Source organism: Lasioglossum baleicum, chromosome 12 (genome assembly GCF_051020765.1).
Source record: "Lasioglossum baleicum chromosome 12, iyLasBale1, whole genome shotgun sequence".
Lineage (NCBI taxonomy): Eukaryota > Metazoa > Arthropoda > Insecta > Hymenoptera > Halictidae > Lasioglossum > Lasioglossum baleicum.
Window position 1 is genome coordinate 12564595 of NC_134940.1, and position 18203 is coordinate 12582797.

The 18203-nt window shown below is 43.0% G+C and overlaps 2 protein-coding genes across 7 annotated transcripts in view; both read right to left on the reverse strand.

The window, feature by feature from the left end:
- Window positions 1–7770, reverse strand: part of Fng (Fringe glycosyltransferase) — a 101164-nt gene extending 93394 nt beyond the window's left edge. Inside the window, exons 1-2 of the mRNA XM_076435246.1 lie at window positions 6999–7770; window positions 4991–5227 (exon numbers count right to left, since the gene is read on the reverse strand). Of these exons, the coding sequence (XP_076291361.1) occupies window positions 4991–5227; window positions 6999–7259 (498 nt within the window). The 5' untranslated portion in view covers window positions 7260–7770. The remainder of the gene's footprint in view (window positions 1–4990; window positions 5228–6998) is intronic.
- A 565-nt stretch (window positions 7771–8335) lies between these two features.
- L(3)mbt (lethal (3) malignant brain tumor) lies at window positions 8336–18148 on the reverse strand. Of its 6 annotated transcripts, none has more exons than XM_076435235.1 (17): window positions 17920–18148; window positions 14439–14646; window positions 13481–13775; window positions 13141–13356; window positions 12445–13067; window positions 12219–12375; window positions 11974–12148; window positions 11720–11900; window positions 11450–11648; window positions 11163–11380; window positions 10858–11086; window positions 10139–10328; window positions 9942–10063; window positions 9492–9855; window positions 9342–9416; window positions 8957–9263; window positions 8336–8892 (listed from the first exon to the last, which is right to left on the reverse strand). In XM_076435235.1, the coding sequence occupies exons 1-17, from the start codon at window positions 17982–17984 to the stop codon at window positions 8767–8769; spliced, it is 3750 nt and encodes a 1249-aa protein (XP_076291350.1). In that variant the 5' UTR covers window positions 17985–18148; the 3' UTR covers window positions 8336–8766. The 6 variants fall into 6 exon arrangements, with proteins under 6 accessions (XP_076291350.1, XP_076291348.1, XP_076291349.1 ...); XM_076435233.1 differs by having other exon boundaries at window positions 13141–13380; window positions 17920–18142; XM_076435234.1 differs by having other exon boundaries at window positions 11450–11636; window positions 13141–13380; window positions 17920–18140.
- Window positions 18149–18203: the final 55 nt, after the last annotated feature.

An 18203-nucleotide genomic window follows, 5' to 3' on the forward strand; every position in this document is an offset into this window, starting at 1 on the left:
TGTCGGTCACGTACAGGCGCCATTGTTTACAGCGGACGTTTCTAACCGACGAGCGACGGAACAGCACACATGCCGAGCCGTAGCCGCTGCGAAACCGATCATAAATTTCGATTTCTTCGCGACGGCACCGAGTGGATCGCGAGCTCCGTCCACGTCCGCAGCCGGGATCGATAAATCTTCGAGAGCCGGCTGCCTTTTTTAGGATCGATCGCGCGCGTTTCACCGCTGGATCCGCGCCGGGAAAATTAAGCTATAACCGCGGTTTTTCAACGACTTTGACACACCGGTTCGCCGCCGATTAGATCTTAATTAACACTGAACTCTGCCGATCATTAAAAGTGTACGCAGTCTTGTAAAAACGACGCGATTCAATTTCGTGCAACTATACTTCGTAAATATAGTTTGTAAACAATTGCTGGGTCGGTGAAACGATGACTTAAACCCGCCCTAATTTCCTCTGAATTATGTCATAGCACATTTTGAACAGAATCGCTATTGGATAACATATTCCATGTTCAATGTTTAACCCTGTGGGATCATTAGAAACTTAAAGATTGGGAATGAAGACAAGTGTTACACTTAAATCAGTATACTCACTATGCATACAGTACAATACTCGAGTTCAATGAACTTTCTCGCGGCACTCGACTCAGCGTCCGCAATAATTAGATTTAAAGCCTCCCAAAAGTATTTAATTGGACCGGATAAGTCTCAATTAAGGACCCTACTTATTCGCCACAGGATCTACAGAATTTCTGTCGTCTCGAGAGTAATCTCACTGGCAAAACCACCTATGATACGAGCTTCCATTGTGGAGCAGGCTGATGGTCGTTAGGATCGGTGCAGCGCACGTGTTAAAGCAGTCGCCTCCTATTTTTAGTTCCCTTCAGGAAGCGAGCAGCGAGCAAGAAGGCAGGGCAGACGTCAGGAGCATTGTCTCGAGGACTTCCACGTGGTTCATTACCCCGCGGATGCTCCTATTCGGAAGATAAACTGTGGGAACCGAAAGGACGTCGCCGGGAAGCTGAAATCGCGTCGCGTCCCGCCGACTGCGGATCCTCGAGGAGAGGTTTCTGCTTGCGCAATTGGTGCAACGCCGGTGACGTCCGTCGTCCAATTTGAGCGCGTCGCGACGGACGTCCGGTGCAATTAAAAGATTAAAGAATCGGAGCAACGTCGCAGGGAGAAAAAAGAAGGTGAGACCGGCGAGACACGAAGAGAAAGAAGACGCACCGTCGTCGAGGTTGACGTCGTCGTCGTCAGCGTTCGCAGAAACGATACGAATATCCGGCAAACAAGAAACACTGACGGAGGGACGAGCAACGGGATGACGTCACTGGCACCGGCGTCACGTTACATCGACATAATTACGTTAATCCGCGCACGTACAGCGCGGCTAAAACGGGCGTCATTGTACGGTAGCCCGATCTCTTCGGAGCCTAACGCTCGCGTTCGCACTCTCTTTGCTTTTGTTTCTTTCTTTATCGCGCGCTCTCTCTCTGTTCGAGCCACAGGATCCTTGATACGTTTCGACTTCGAGAGGTCGTGCACCGCTTCTGTGGGTGGCGGCAGTTGCCAGCGAGGCGAATTAAACTAATCGGACGTTACGCTGGATTAAGGGAATCCGAGACCGCTCGGCTGGCCTAGCCTCGTCGTTTCTAGCAAGGAGCTTGTCTAATGGAAGCGTTTTCCAATTGAACACCCGGCACTGGGTGTGCAATCATTCTGGTAAGTGAGAGATACTCTTTCGAGGTGGGTCGACACTTGGACATAGTGGGAGTCAACCATAGGACACGTTTTGGTTACTCATTCTCCGCGAGAAAGCTACTCAGTCTTCCTCTACCATTCTTTCCTCCGCGAATGAGCTTCTCAGAGCTACTCATCGGTCTTCTATAATTCTTCCCACCACGAGAGAGCTACTCATTTCTCCCATACAATCCTTTCCTCCACGAGAGAGCTACTTATTCTCTCTCCACAATCTTTTTCTCCGCGAGAGAGCTACTCATTCCTTTCGTATAATTCTTTCCTCCACGAGAGAGCTACTCATTCTCCCTCTACAATTCTTTCCTTCGTGAAAGAGCTAGTCATTCTCGTCTGCATTCACGAAAAAACTATAGATTTTCCTCCAAAATTTGTTCCCCAGAAAGAGCTTCTCCTGTACTCTTCGTCCCGAAAGAACTATCAATTTTCCACCGCGAGAAACAAATTGATTTTCCTCCACGAAAGAGCTACATTAGCGAGAAGCATATCGACTTTCTCTACTGCTTTTTCACAATGTATCTGGCAGAGTTCGATCCGGTTTCTTATCTCGGCGCATACCAATCAGCGATCGCCAAAAAACGAAGTACAATTCACGCGAACCGTTTCGAACTCGTGTTCTCGCCGCTCGGGACACGCAAAGCTCGCCAGGATAGTGCCCCATTAACGATCGACTCGCGGCGTCCAATCAATCCGAAGGTCGAAAAAAACGTGGAACTCGGACAAGTACCGTGTACTTTCGTCGCGTAAAATTGCTGCGGCGCGGTCGGCAAGCGCTTTCAGATAAATAAACGACGTAATTGAGCAATTATCCGCGAGCGGTCCGAAGGTAGCACGGCTTTTGTAAATTGAAGGGTTCGGCGACGGCGAGTGGAGTCACTGAAACTAATGACAAACGATCCAGAAGCGACCGGATCGATCGCCGCCGCCCAACCGAGACTTTTTTTCCCTCCTTCCGATGGAATGTCAGCATCGAGCAACCCGGCACAACGAAGCAATCGACCAGAATGACTGCGCCCGATCGGAAGCCCGACGATCGAACACGGTTGCAAACGGCGACACGATCGATTTGCCCCAAAAGAACAGCTTCCAGACTTTGTCTCGCTCGATTCTGAACACCTAACAACAACCAAGAACTGCCAGCTCGATTCACACCTTGATATAATTCGTCGCCTCGAGCAACGATCTCTTATCCCTTTGATCTTTCGTTATAAAGATGGAATGCGGCTCTTAACACATTATCTACCGGCAATCATCCCATAATTTTTTCAAGATCATCGTCTAAGACTTTTTAATTGGCATGATTTGCGAGCAGCGACGCGGTCAGGATCGATTTATCGAATAGAACAGCTTGCAGACATTGTCTTGCGAGAATCCTAGACACTGGCTAACCAAAGACGAAGTCGATTTGCATCTGGAAACAATTCCAAGCCCCGGGCAACGGCCTACTCCGGGTCTAACTCTATTTCCTTCGACGCGGTAAATCACTCTCCGCAAATTGGCTCGTGAATCGGTAACACCATGAATCCCGGGCCCGGACCCGTCCCGAACCTATCTCGGACCGGGCCCCTACTAATGTTTTCCAATATCCTTGTCCGACGCGAGACAATGCGAGAATCTATTCCGGAGAATTTATGGCGAGAACCAAATAGACGCGAAAACGTTAAGCTGCGAAACCGAATCGTGCAAGAGAGAGAGAGAGAGAGAGAGAGAGAGAGGGCATAAGGGCTCTATGGTATCCCCAGCTACGGTGCCCGCTTAATCACCGTCGGTTCCGCTGATTACACGTGATTAAAGCACCCTGGCCGATCAGCCAGCAGGTAAAAGGGTTTCGGGATACGAAAATGCGGATTCGTACCCGGGATCCTCGTGTGTACGTGGACGCAGTTTAGCGTGCAGGTCGGAGGGTCGGAGGTGAACCGTGGGACTCTCCCATGCAGGGAAAACAAAATCGCCGTGATCATTGCAAAAAAGTGGGGAACTGACCAATTTCGATCAACCTGTTGCCGGTGGACTGCAACTTTGGGATTTTGCATTTCAGGCTCTTTAGCTCGGATCTTTAGAGCTTGCCAACGACAAAATCCAACAAGGAAAGCTTCTAATAAAAATATCCACAGCTTTAGGATCGGTTCCATCGACCCCTAATATTTCCAATCTCAAGTTCCCTGTACCAAGACGTCAGAGTTCGTAGCTCTGCAGCCCGAGCCGTCAGGATCTTGATCAGAAAAAATTCTGATCGAGGAGCTCGGGCTCCAAGGTAGATCTTTCTGTTTGTCGTGCGACGTCTCTCAATGCGCGGGCAGGTCTCAAAGGGGGCCGACAACAGCGTTACAAGCGAATACGGCACCGGATGGAAGAGATAAGTGCTCCGAAATGGTCTTTTAGCGAGCGAGTACTGGCAGCGAACGCGCGATTCTCGAGAATCTGCCGGGCCGAAGGTTGGCCCTCGACTTTTCTGGGCTACCGTTCCAGGAAGACCTGTCCTCATAGGATAGGGAACAGCGGGGAGGATTTACAATGCGCGCAATTAGTCGCGGCGACAGATAATATCGCGAAAGTTACCTGCCGCTTCCTAAACCGCATCTCTCTCTCTCTCGCTCTCTCGCAGTCGTATCCCTACAAGGTAACGGGCTCTTTTTCAAGCCGAAGGAGAAACCGAGGAGAAGCTGATAAGCGCACGTGGAAAATACAACGGGACGCGCATGGAACTGTGTATCAACGACAAACGCGGAATGGAGGAGCAGATCAAATTTTGTACGCTCCGAAGATAAACGATAACGCAAACAGACTAGTTATTGTCTAGCCTGGCCGTAACAGCGCGAATGCTAATGGTGAATAAGGGGGCGAAAAAGTAGAGAGACGGAACAGTCAAGCAGAAATAGAGCGAATCCCATTCCCACGACGACGTCCCATCAAATGCGCCTATGTTTCCAAACTGTATCAACACGCTTTGTACTAGTGTACTAGTTCTGAAGCTTGAGAATCCAATTCTCAAGATCTCGAAGTTCGACGTCCGAAATTTAGGATCCAAATACTCAAGTCTTCCAAAGTTCAAGGGCCAAAAGCGTTAGTGCCTCAAAATTCACGTCTCCAAAGCTCAGAGGCTCGATTTGCAAGTGATCAAGTTATCAATGCTCAATGACCTAGGAGAATTAATTCGCACAAAATTCGATATTTTCCAAAATCTCATCAATAGGTTAAAAGTAAGAGAGAAGAATGCATTCTACAATACCTGATCCTTAGCAAATTGGAACCATGTGCTGATGATCGCTGGCAGACGAGAATGGTGGTAGTGTTTGGTTGTCTTCACGCTGATGAATACATCATCTAGGTTCGTTGAAGGCGGTGCCATGGTCGCTGTCGCGACCGCGGGAGTCACCGATGATTCTTCGTTGATGATTCTCCTAGATGCAGGCACCTCCACCAACACGCTTCGGCTGTTCACCTCCACCGTCATTTCGTCCACCCACTGAAATAGGTAACGCAACGTGTTAATCATTCTTGTTACGTGTGCGCCCACAATTAAAAAATTTTATTTGTCAGTATCTCTAAAAATCAAGAATCCTCGCTTAACACTAAAACTACCGAGCTTTAAAAATGGCTGGCATGTGTTGCCTCATAAAAATCACATCATAGAATTTATAATACAATTTATTATTAATCATTTCCAGTGAAAGCATCATTATAATTTCAATAATTGTGAAATAAAATACCAGAAACCGGTCATTTGACCGGCGATGGTAGGTTTAGTGTTAACACTAGGTTCACGGATTCTAATATTGTTAATTTGCGGTTCTTTGGGTATATATTATAAAAACATGGCTAAAAATTAGGATAGACACAGTCTCGTTCTTTGTGTAAGGTAATATAAAATAATCACGCTTAGTGCTCCATAAACCTAGTATTAATGATTCTTGATCAAATTTGAATTCTCGTAACGGTCGGTTTGGCGCATGCGCCAGATAAATAGGTTACGCTGTAAACGGGTTTAATAGCAGCCCGCAGTTTAAGCTAACAATATATCCTTTCGTTTCTTGCTTATCTTGCGAGGCGAATTTTTGCAACGGTTGCTTCATCGCGCTCCGTAAATAGGTTATGTTTAAACCGGTTTTAATTACAGCCCGAGTGCTTCGCGGTAACAATATCATTTCATTTACTTCTTATTTCGTAAGACGAAGTCTTATTGCATACGTAATGAAGACGGGTGTAATAACGATAACGATGATGATGGTATGTACATACAGAAATTCGATCGACATTGCTCGATGACCAAACGGTTCTCCGAAAAGAAACAAGCACGTGCACGCACGGCAAACATTTACCCGGTCCGCCGGAATGAAAACAAACTCGACCGGGTAGGGTAGACTTACCACTCTCGATTCGTCGTCGAATTAACATAACTAGATATCGCGTCCAGTGCTAAGATATTGGCCAAGTTTTCTCGCTCATGCGCGTCCAAAACAGTTACGTATCTGTATATGTATTATGTTAAAAAGGTGGGGCAGTGATATTGGCGGGAAAGTAGCGAAACAATCTGTTTCGGACAAAGAGACTCAGGACCAGAGACGCGAAATGAAACGAGTGTCCTACGAGTTACAGAATATACACAAATACGCATGTTATACATTCATTTTTCATAATCAAATCATAACGATTTTTGCTTTTTACGGGGTTATCAAGGTACCCTATTTTATCGAGAATATTACTTTACTGATGCTAAAATCGCTGCGCATGTGCGAGAAAACTTAGCCAATATCGCTTCCGAACGTAGTATTTATGGTTGCCATTTTATTGGGCCTTCGTTGCAATATTTGTTGGCAAACCGTTAGAAATGTTGCCTTTTCATGCAAGTGGGCCAACGATCATTGCCAACGAAGGGCCAACGTCACTATACGTAGTACGAACAACTGGGCCCGCTAATCTATTATACATGATATACTCAGTATATCATAAATAATGTATTTCCACGGTAAAAATTGGGGAAAAAAGACCTTGAACCCGAACCGCCTACGTAGTAAGCTGATGCCCTACCGCCGAACCTAAAAACGTGTCTTGCACGTAGATACTAGATCTTGGCTACTAGATAATAAGGTCATAGCTGACAGGTGATGTCTACTTGTTTTTCTAGTTGCGTTTGAGGGGTGAGACGAAAAGTGAAATAGCCCGGTGAAGGGTTGAGAAAAATGAATGTTGTGTTGATAGATATCGTGGTGGGAGAGTGTATGAATTATGATGGTTACCTGACGTGGGGCAACGGCCTGGTAGAGGAGGATTGTGGCATAAGCGGTGGCAAGAACGAGTGCCAGCGCTTGCAGGCCTCGTCTAGTCGGCAAGCCACGGGGCATTTTGGCGCCACCGGTGGCACCGGCGAATCCCGCGCCGAATTTCACCGAGCGGCCCTCCTCCTCGGCGTTCTCGCGTGTTTCTCGCTCGAGAACGATCAGCGACGACCACCCCGCATCCTTCTCCTCCTTTTCACGCGCGAAAAATAATCCAGTCATAACACACACCGCCGAAATCACGTTGTCCGATTCTCGAAACCAGCGGAAACGAATTCGGCCGATCGACCCACCTTCGGTATTCCTCGCAATCGACCGTCCTCTACGCACGAGTCGAAAACTGCCAGCGATCACCGGGCAACACGATCCTCCCCTTTGTTATGTAAACAATCGATCGCGACGCACGGGAATTCGAAAGTGCAGTCGCTGCAACGTGACATTCGCGACACCGGTGGTGTCATCGTTCCGTTCCGCACAGTTTTATCGATCGGTTTCCAGGTCAATCGAAATATTACAATTCCCCGCGATACTACAACTTCTCCGAACTATCACAATTCGAACGACACGCGGTGAACAGTTGGCGAAGAAGCAGCGTCGAGATTGACAAGTGGTTGTCAAGCAAGATTGAAAACACGAGCAGAATACGCGCGCGCACCAGAACTCACTGCTACCCGGCGCGCGACGAGCCACCGACTGAACACATGGCCAGTCGTCCTGACTACGCTGTAAACATCGCCATAGCAGCCGGCCGGCGGAGGGGGTACCAGTCGTCACGTGAGCGGCACAACACCGAAACCGATGGAGGGGATGCCACTTTTTAAATGGAGCACCCTCCCTCTCCATCATTAGTCCGCACGTTGCACTTGTGTCGTTCGGAGTTCGGACGTATATGTATAATGGAATCCGAAATTAGGAGAAAACTTGAATTCTTTATTTTATTACCACTTAAATTTTATTACCCCACCCTCCGGGCGGGTGGCTCCCGGCCACTGGCGATATACCTGGAAAGGTTGTTATAGCAGTCAAAAAACGCACACGGACCAGTTCCGAACCGGCTGATTATTTACAACCACCGGGCTCCGACAACTCCAACCCCGACAGATGGACAAACACGTGCGACAGACCCACCGAATCAGATCAATGGGATCATACACACACACACACACTTCTTTATTATATATATATACATATATAGATTTACTTTAGAATTATTTGGGATGTTAATGAATGTGTATTATTTTATTTCTACTTCCTACTTTTTGTTTTAGATTGGGGTAATCACTCTCAGGCGCCTCAAATGTTTTTGTATTACAATATTTAATTATTAAGATCATTAGTATTTACATTTGTACATGATTGAATGCACTTGACTGTATAGGAAAAGAAATTAGAAAGGACAATCGTAAGTACTTATAATGCACGTACATTCCTATGATTATATCTCAAAACTTGATCTCGGTTTCTTCGTACACTATCATCCCTCATTTCTTCCTCGTCCTCCTTGTTCTTCGTCGTCTGACAATAAAATTTTTCACGCATGATCGAAATTAATATAAGTCTTTTCGCGCGAATCACCATTGAAATAAAGTTCTCCAATCGCAGTAGAAAATACATTTCTACCGGGAAATTCCATAAACTTCTAAAACAAATACAGTCGACAATATCGTCACGATAGCTGCCAGTTTGCACTTTTCAAAATCCAATTGTATGTGCGTTCATCGCACGTAATTCATGATGCCCTTCGTCGCAGGAGAACTATACTATTGTACAACTTAATTGCTGGGCCGAGGCGCAGTTCGAGCAGAGACACCAAATCCTCTTGGGTCAGCATTAAGAATGCTTCGCCGTCGATGTTCTGTAAGCAATCGATGATTAGACTTGTTTGAATCACTTCGAAAGAAGACAATTCGAATACTCACATGTTTTCTAAAGATGTTCCCAATTTCTTTGCAATTCGGCATGCTCTGGATGAACTTGATCACTTCCTCGTTCGACCACCGTCGAGGATTCGTGTTCTGCTTCGCCACCACTCTATTCAGAGCGTTACTGTGCTTCGCCCATATATGCGGCGCGTCCGGTAACGGATTGTAACCGGGATTGTATACGGACTGATACAGCTCCATACGCAACTGTTTATCAGGAATATTCACGGCGTAGGGTACAGTCGTCAGCGACGAGTCGCCGTAATTAGATAAAGAATACAAAGGCTCCTCGGAAATCTGTCGTCTGTGTCGATAAAAAACAACAACTGTAAAATGCACAACTCGAATAAATAGTAAAACCGCTAACATTAACAAAAATTACCTTTTCTTTCTCTTCCTCAAGAGCTCATCATCGTCAGTTTGTCCGTCGCTGTGGTGATGCTTCGACTTACTCGACCTGAACACCACGCGTCATTATTTACTCGTATAATCAGTGTTTACATAAAGACAAAAATATTCATGTATAACTTACTTCTCCGAATTCTCAGACTTGTCGTTCTTATCGGACAACTCTCCATCCTCTTGCTTAATGTCTTTCTCAGTCTTCAGTAACCGTTCGTCGGCGAACAACAATTTCTCAGGCTTCTCAGACTTTTCCATCTTAATTTTATCAGTCTTCTCTGTTTTCGGTTTATCCAACACATCGTCCTCGAAATCACATGTCTCATGCTTCAGGTTCAGCCTATCGGACAGCTGCCTGACCTTGTGAAGATTCTGAGGCGAATAGGGACAACCGGACGCAGAATTGTGCGTTGCGTATTTAGGTCCTTTTACATGTCCTATACCTCTGCAACCGTACATCCCGCACTCTGCTCTATCGTTCAAGTTATCCGGGGCTGCAACCGAACAAAATGGATATTAACTTATCAGGCACAATCTAACAAATTATTTTAACGTTTGGTGTAGTTAAAACAAGACTTACTTAACGGTGGCTCCAGAGGATGACCCGTTTTCAAGCACCATCCCATCGGATGTATGTCCGGAGAATCATCATCGACCCAGTAAGCGTGATTCTCTGGCCATCCGTCGAACCGTATCTTCAACCTACAATATAAATTATTATAATTTTTGTATCGTTTCTTTTATAATCTCTCTTCTTTCTATCCATGGTATACTAACATGTGGTCTTTCACGTCCTCGACCGTCGCCACCCTTATTAATTGTGGCACCCTCTTGTCGACTGCCTCTAACTTCATTCCACGCTTGAACCCGCAAGGCGATCGTTGCTTAAAAGCCCTTGCCGGTGCAACCATGGATCTAGTCTCCCTCAGATACGTGTCCCACGTAAATGATTTTGGATCTTTGTAATCTGAAACGAGAAATCGACGTTTCCTCTCAATGCGGAATCTTTACGGATGCATAGAAATTGCAGTTCTCGCTATAGTAGAACCTCGTTTGTCCGAACTCGTCTGGATAACCAATGAGTTTAAATAATAGAGGATCGGCGAAGAATTCGTATACAGAGTGCCCCATTTAACTCTCTCACTCCTAATAACTTTGTTATTTATAGCGCTGTGATTATTTGATTTAAAAGGTTCGGCCATTACACTACGGTGCGTCGGGAAGGTAGAAAATGACATTGAAATGGTAATGAAAATTTTTGTCAAAAAGAAAAGAACTTATTTACAAAATTTTAGACAATTCGGAGCATGGAGGTTTTCGGAAGTTTAGCCAACAATACTTTAATAATACCTTTTTTGTTTAGATATTGAAATGCATTAAAGAATGTTCTTCCGATCGGTGCCGAACGGCCTTTACGAGTACATACTCGAAATTCTCGTCAGATAAGATTAAGCAAGTGAGAACCGGAATATAAATTACAATATTTTGTTACTTACTGTTGGGCGGAGTGAGGCTGTGGCCGTTATGATGACACCAACCCACCGGGTGAATATACGGGGAACTGGCGTCTGCCCAATAATCGTAGACTTCGTCCCAAGAATCGAAATGAACTAATATGCGGGAGTCCATTAGGCCTGCTATACTAGCAACGCAAACCAACGAAGAATGCTTCCTATCTACTGCCTCCAATTTCATTCCTACGCGGAAACCAGTTGGAAAGACCGACTGAAACGAGAAAGCTTATGTTTAGCAATTTTGGAGTGTTTTCGATAAAATACAAACTCAAGTCACATTCGCTTACACTCTTATTTGAAAATATATTCTTCGGTGCTGCAGTAGTTTTGCAAATTTTTAGATAAGCATTCCAATTGAAATTACTGGCCACGTAACCTTTCGGCGGATCTAATCGGTGTCCATTTTTCTCCGACCATCCGACCGGGAATATGTCCATGCTGTCCCCGTTCACCCAGAAATCGTAATTTTCTGGATAGCCGTCGAAATGCAGGCGTATTCGGTAACCTGTTTATCAAAAACAGTAAATTAAGCGTTGAACATTTTTATTTCCAGCTGAAACGTTGAATGACTTGCCCACTACTTCGGCGACTGTAAGAACACAATATCGCGAGGGATGTTCCGGGTCTATTCCTTCCAGTCTCATGCCAACTTTGAAATGATTTTTACTATACGGGAACGGGTCCTTGAACAGCTTGACCGGAGCAGCTTTTGCCTTGCAGTGCTCGAGGTATTTGGACCACGAGAATCCGAGTTTTCCTGTCTGCCAAGGATACTACATACAGAGACACACTTATAAGCAGTATGTTTTAAAAAATGCGGTCATTTAGGCCGCGTTTTACTTACCTTTGACTCGGCCGAGTCTCCTTGGCTCTCTTCATCAATCCCAGCGATAGTATCTTTCGTGTCCTCGTCAGTTTCAGACTTTACTTTATCTTGCCCTTTCTCGTCGGATTTGTCCTCCATTTCTTTGGATTGCTGTTGTTCCTGGAGTAGCCTTTTACGTTTCCGTTTGGCACGTAAGTCTCTGTGCAAACAAATATTTCATTTAAGTATCAATTTCGCCGAGTATCTAACGAATAAATTTTCTAAGAACATACTTCAAATCCTTTTCCTTCCGCAACGATGGTTGCTTCTTATTAGCGTCTATTATGTCTGTACACGTTGGGCTACAAGATATTGGACTTTCGAATTCAGCGGCCAAACCATAGCACCCGCAACCCTCGCAGTGGTACATTGTGTCTGCTGAAACAGTCCGGGACTTCCTATCGTCCGCTATAAACGAAAAATACTTAAAATTTAGTCTGACAATACTATTTTAAAAAGATATTATTCCGATACTTACACTTCTTGTCAGAATTCACGTTGTTGACAGTTAGGGGGCTAGATTTCGAGGAATTCTGTGTTAAACAAACATTCTCCTTGTCACCGATTCCATCTTTCCCTTGTTTATTCTCGTCCTCGTCCACTACTTCCATGATACCAAATTCGTTCATACAGAACTGTAAAGTATACACGTTTTATTGTAAAATATATAATACATTTACTCATAAAAGAAATGTGTAACGCACCTTCAACGTGCTTCCAGGCAATGTGCCAACACCGTCTTTCCAGTCTAGCACTTTCGCAGCATCGAAACTCGTATCGTTTGTATGACTGGTGTTCAAGTGATCTTTCATGTCGTCATGATTAATCAATTTAACATCGTGCTTATTGTCTGATACCGACTCGACGCAACTCGTGCGCGTTTTAATAATTTCTATCTTTATATCATCATCCATGCTGGTATTCAGTTTAACACTTTTCTCCTCGCTTGGTACCACTTTGATCAAAGTGATATCATCGTCGTTTTGCACCTTCTTGTCTTTGTCTTGCTCCGATTCTGGACTGCTCAGCGCATAAGTGACCTCAACCATACTATCTTGCGGCGATTTTGATAAGTTTTGCTTTTTCAGTCGTTTCTCACTAGAGCCTCTTAATATATTGCTTATGGTTTTCTTCCTTTTCTCGGGTATACCACTATCATCTTTTTTAGGGATAGGGGTGATCACAGCAGAGTCAGGATTCTCTGTAATTTTTATACTATCCGTGGAATTGTTGTTTCCTTTATTCGCGCTTAGCAAACTCATTTTCGCGATAGGATGCAACGGCGGCGGATGCGTGGCCGAATTCGTTGTCTTCGATTCCCGTAAAACTGTAATGTTTAAATATTATGATATTCAAGAAATACTGGTTCGAGAAAACGGAGATTTAATCTGGTTACGTACCAGTAATCGTTCCTTTGCTTTCCGTGCTAATTTGGCCATTGTTAATTTTTAAATTGAACATACTAGATTTAGTAGATCCGCTTTGCTGAGGAATAGTGACTGGTAGTAACAAATTCGTCATATGCTTGGTAGGCTGACTCTGAGAGCCTGAGGTGGTGCTAGTTGATGTTTGAGCCAATTGAGAGATAACCGGTGCGATCACTAATTTTGGCTTAGCTATTTGAGTTGTTGTTAAAGCCCCTAACAAAGGAACATTAACAAATCGATTAACATTGTCTCCAGAAAGAAGAAATGGTGTCCATCGTATAGATGATAATGTTATTAAAAAGGAATTAATCACCTGCAGGAATTACAACAGATTCGCGCGCTTTGTTTGGCTTGATAAGCGTTCCGAGATATGCGAATGTATGCTTGCCAGCTTGTGCGGTAGTCTGATTCCCCTGAGATGAACTTAATGGCACAATCTGAGCAGTAGACGTATTGGACTTTCTAAGCAATATGTGTTTCTGTCCTTGAGATGTTGTTGTTGTACTGACAGTGTTGATTGGTCGGTGAATCACAATATGTTGTTTACTTTGAGAAGTGGTAACCTGACTTGGCCCTTGTATAAACACTTTATTTTGTCCAGCAACAATCTAAAATAAGAACAACATCGGTGTTTGACTGGTTCACAATTCTTGACACTAATCTAACGATTCTGACAGTTCAACGGGCAATGGTGTGTTGCTGATGAAAAAATTGTATAACTTGGTGCAACCCTTTGAAAAATATTCTTTTCGAATTTTGTATTACAATGCAACAAAAAATGCCAGATTTTTATAAATCAAACAATTTTGAATCTAATCTGTAACCCTTTTGCTTGCTCATGATTCACTATCCCAAGTGTGTTGAACAAATATATATATTTATAACAGAAATCTGCCACTCACTGTCACACCACCTACACACAGAGTCCTATTATTTCAGACTTAAAGTGTTTAGATTGTATATTAATTCACTTATGACATGGTTACACTTGTTTGCGCTCCACAGTAGTTGCTTAGTAGAATATAGTAATTATTCTGGATCATTTTCAGCAAGTATAGGTTACTATGACCTATATAAGTAACCATGCAGTTTATTGTGGCATATAGTACAAAGTGATATATCTACTTATGTAAGAATCATATTATATATGCATATATTTACAATTACTAAGATTTATGACAATTATTTTTCACTGTTCAAATTATATAACACAAGCAAAAGAAATGTTAATGGTTTGAAATTATACGGCTGGAATATTTGAATAAAATTACCTGATTGTTGACTGGATTAATAATGGCAGCGAGTTGAGTGGCATTCTGTGAAACCAAAGTCTGATTTGTTGTTGTCGGCGGTGCTGAACGTAGTTTACTCTGTTGAATATATAATAAAGGCATGATGGGTGTCGTTGGATCGTCCGATTGTGGAGTCTCTGTATTACTGTTCTCATCAACATCATCAACAACGATTTCTTCTTCCATTCTGTCAAGAAAACACAACAAATATATATTTTCCAAACGTCCACGAAACTTTTGCATTATATACTGCAATGAAACTTCCTTCACAACAGTCACGGAAAGAAACTTAGGGCAGTTCGGTGAAGGATTACATACACTTTATTCTTCTCAAAATACATTGCAACATAGTATCAACAAAACATGTGTAAACGTAATATACATAATTGGAAAAACTACAGGAAAAGGTACTGCTGGATGTTTTACATGTAAAAAAAAGTGACCAGAATTTTTGGAAACGAGAATTGTGAAAATTTATAATGAAAAGTCAGGATAACTATAAGAACAAAAGCAATCTCTTAAAAAATTGTTTGGAAAACGAACGACAAGGGCAAACACAAAGGAGAGGCGAGTTATCATTTTTACAGACCTAAAAGTGTATAATGAGTCCTATCGGTCGATGGAATTGTTGCTAGTTACATAATTCGCGAACAATTGCAATAACAAACAATCGGAAAATACGACGAAGGGTCAGACGGACTTGAGCTATTTAATAATAAACGCGATGGTATCCGCGAATAGCCATAACTGGGCGTTAAGGGGATCGCTAGCGTGATTTAAAACACGCGCCGAACTATTATTGCTGAGTGGAGTTACGTTAATAAGATTCACGCTTTCAAACGAGACGCAGGATGTCGAACAACTTCTTTCTCGCATTCTACGCGAAAAAGGCCGGTCGCGAGCACGATCTTTTTTAATAGTTCGAATGCAGACAACCACGTTCAAATACTTTTAGAAATTCGTCGTCGTCGCGCATCACGAATCACTCGCGGAGTCGCGACGAACACAACGCGCACGCACACTTCTCTCACTGGAATAAAAGACACTGTCGGGCCGATCTGAAAATCGATCGTTCCCACCGGGGATCGTGGAACGCGAGGCGAGCAATTGCTTTCCCGTAAGCGAAGGACACGAAGATTCAGATTTCCATGGGTTTTCGAACGATTCCCTTCGCGTATCTTTTGAGCGTTCGAACCTTCATTCTCCGTACGCCACAGCTACATCCTCATAGGCTCTGACTGTAGTGGCGACGGCGCAACAGACACCACGCGATTGGTCGATTTCTGCTACATCGAGGAACGAGTCCGCGATCTCGACCAATCGCCAGTTTCTCGACCCGTTGTTAACCGCATTCGATGCACAGACTTTTCTCCGAGCACGAGCAATTTTGAAATCGTTCGTCGGATCGTTCGTTTGGCAGATCGATAACCATCGAACTTGAATGAACGAACGTTTACTCGATTCGAGTTCGATCGCCGGAACGAGACGCGACTTCTCTCGTCGCAAACCATCACCATTCTCCCGCGCAAATATTCGCTCGTGGGGGAAAAAAGGACGACCAATTTGCGTCCTACAGATCGATGCAACCTGGACCAGAGAGGCTGGGTAAAATACTATTTCAAATAGTAAATAGTAAATGGTCAATTTTATTTGAAATTGCACGTGCACTTCACAAAAGCAAATATCTTATTTGTTAAGAAAAGTTTTTAAGATAGTATTTTCTTTGTACGATTCTCAAAATAGTGAGAATTTTATTTATTCTTTCTCTTATTTGTAACGATCAAATATTATTTCTGAAAAATGTATTAATAAACAAGGTGTATAAAAATGAGTGTTATGTCGGTCATAAAGGCCCATGCAAAAACGTCCTTGACCTTGACTCGTAACGAGGAACAAAAAGATCTCAAGTATTGTCAAAATAAAAATAATTTATTTCCGGAAATTTTTGACTAATTAGTTGAAATAGTATTTCACTTGAATTGTAGAACAACAATTATTTAAGATATTTTTTCTCCAAAATTTTACCCAGCCCTCAGCAGGAATTTGTTTGGGAAAATCCGAGAGGACAATAATGATTGTCGCATTGTGCTTTTCGATCGAGGAAGTTGAAATTTTTGGTTGACATGCTTGTCATCGGCGAGCTTGCAGCATAGAAAGTATCTACGTTGTTTCGCGGTAGAGGTAGAAGTTCATTTCAAGTTGGGCTGCATATTAGATTTTATTGCTTCATTTCTGCAGAGACCTTCCCCCTCGGTTCGAACCAATGGCGGCTAATATCAGCGTGACGTCGCATTGTTATCGTAACCGGATTGGTCGAGCGAGCAATACGTGCGATCAGAAAAAGGATTCTGTCTTTGAAACAGCAATTTCTAGCAGCCTTTGCAAATTTCGCAAATTCGACGATCAATATTTTCTGACGTATTCACGCGTGAAAATATCGTTCATACTGATTCGAGAGAAATGCTAATTAGAAAAGTTCTTTCGCCGGTCGAGCTAGTACTGGAGTTCCGATTTCGATATACTTCTGCGTTAACCTCCAAACTATAAAACTAATACTCGTAATGCTCGCTGGATTATTGATTCGTCTTAAAATATATTCCGGTCGCAAATTCCTCTGAGAAACACGATATTTCGATACAATTTAATGTAAAACAAGTATAAAACCCAGTGACGAATGGCTTGCTGTTAAATAATTTATTATAATTTTTTATATTTTATAAAACGAGTTACAAGGTAGTAATAACGATAACAATACGACAAAACGACCGATTACAAGAACCTTTCAAATGCGTAAATATGTTAAATATCACGTAATTTTGTGAAATAATTTTTCCAATTGTTTTTCGTTTTACGGTGTAAATATTTCGAGTACTTTTGTTGTTTCGCGAAATAAATTCTGCTGGTTGTGTACGCATTGGTATGTCGTTTTTGTTGTAGCAAATATATCGAGGTTATTTAAATAGTTCTCGATAATTAGAAAACGAAGAGGCACTGACCGTTTCAACGTAAACATAATCAATTTTTTGTTACGAGTACGTAGAGGTACAAATCATTATCAAGGTACCCAAACTCGCCACTGTTATAAGTATCTCGATTGCGAATCGGTGGTAAATTAAAAAAAAGCGACCGACAATACGCGAACGTTGTCTTGAATTGTGTGAAAAAATCTCTGACAAGTTCGTGCACATTCTGTTCATTCAGAAAAGAATTTATAATATTTTTCTAAGCACGCTAGCGCGAGAAGTTACGGGAAGCTTTATAGGTATATAAGTACTAGGATAAGTGAATGTTGGTCTAACGAATAATGAGCGGTAATTTTAAGGATATACTCTAACGGGCGGCCGCCGTGGAAAAGAATTACCTGATTGATCGAGATCTGAACATTCGATGATGCCACTGTTACATTTTACACTCAAACTGCAAATTATATACATAAGAAATTATATGATAATAAACTCACGTTTTAAAGTTGTCAGTCGCCATCATATGCGAGGAGACGGTATCATTGTAAGTGCGCGTGCGCATCGAACCATGTTGCTTCTGCTGTAAAGGCTCATTCACATTCGTACAGTATAAAATGCCAGATAAAAATATTTCGATCACTTCGGAGATACATGTGCATTCGAACACGTGTAATTACGCTTCCGTATTTCTCTGCGTTATCGACTTCGAATATAAAACAGAAATACATTTTAGTATGCACAACTCTCACGAGCGCAATATGCTATATATATATATATATAT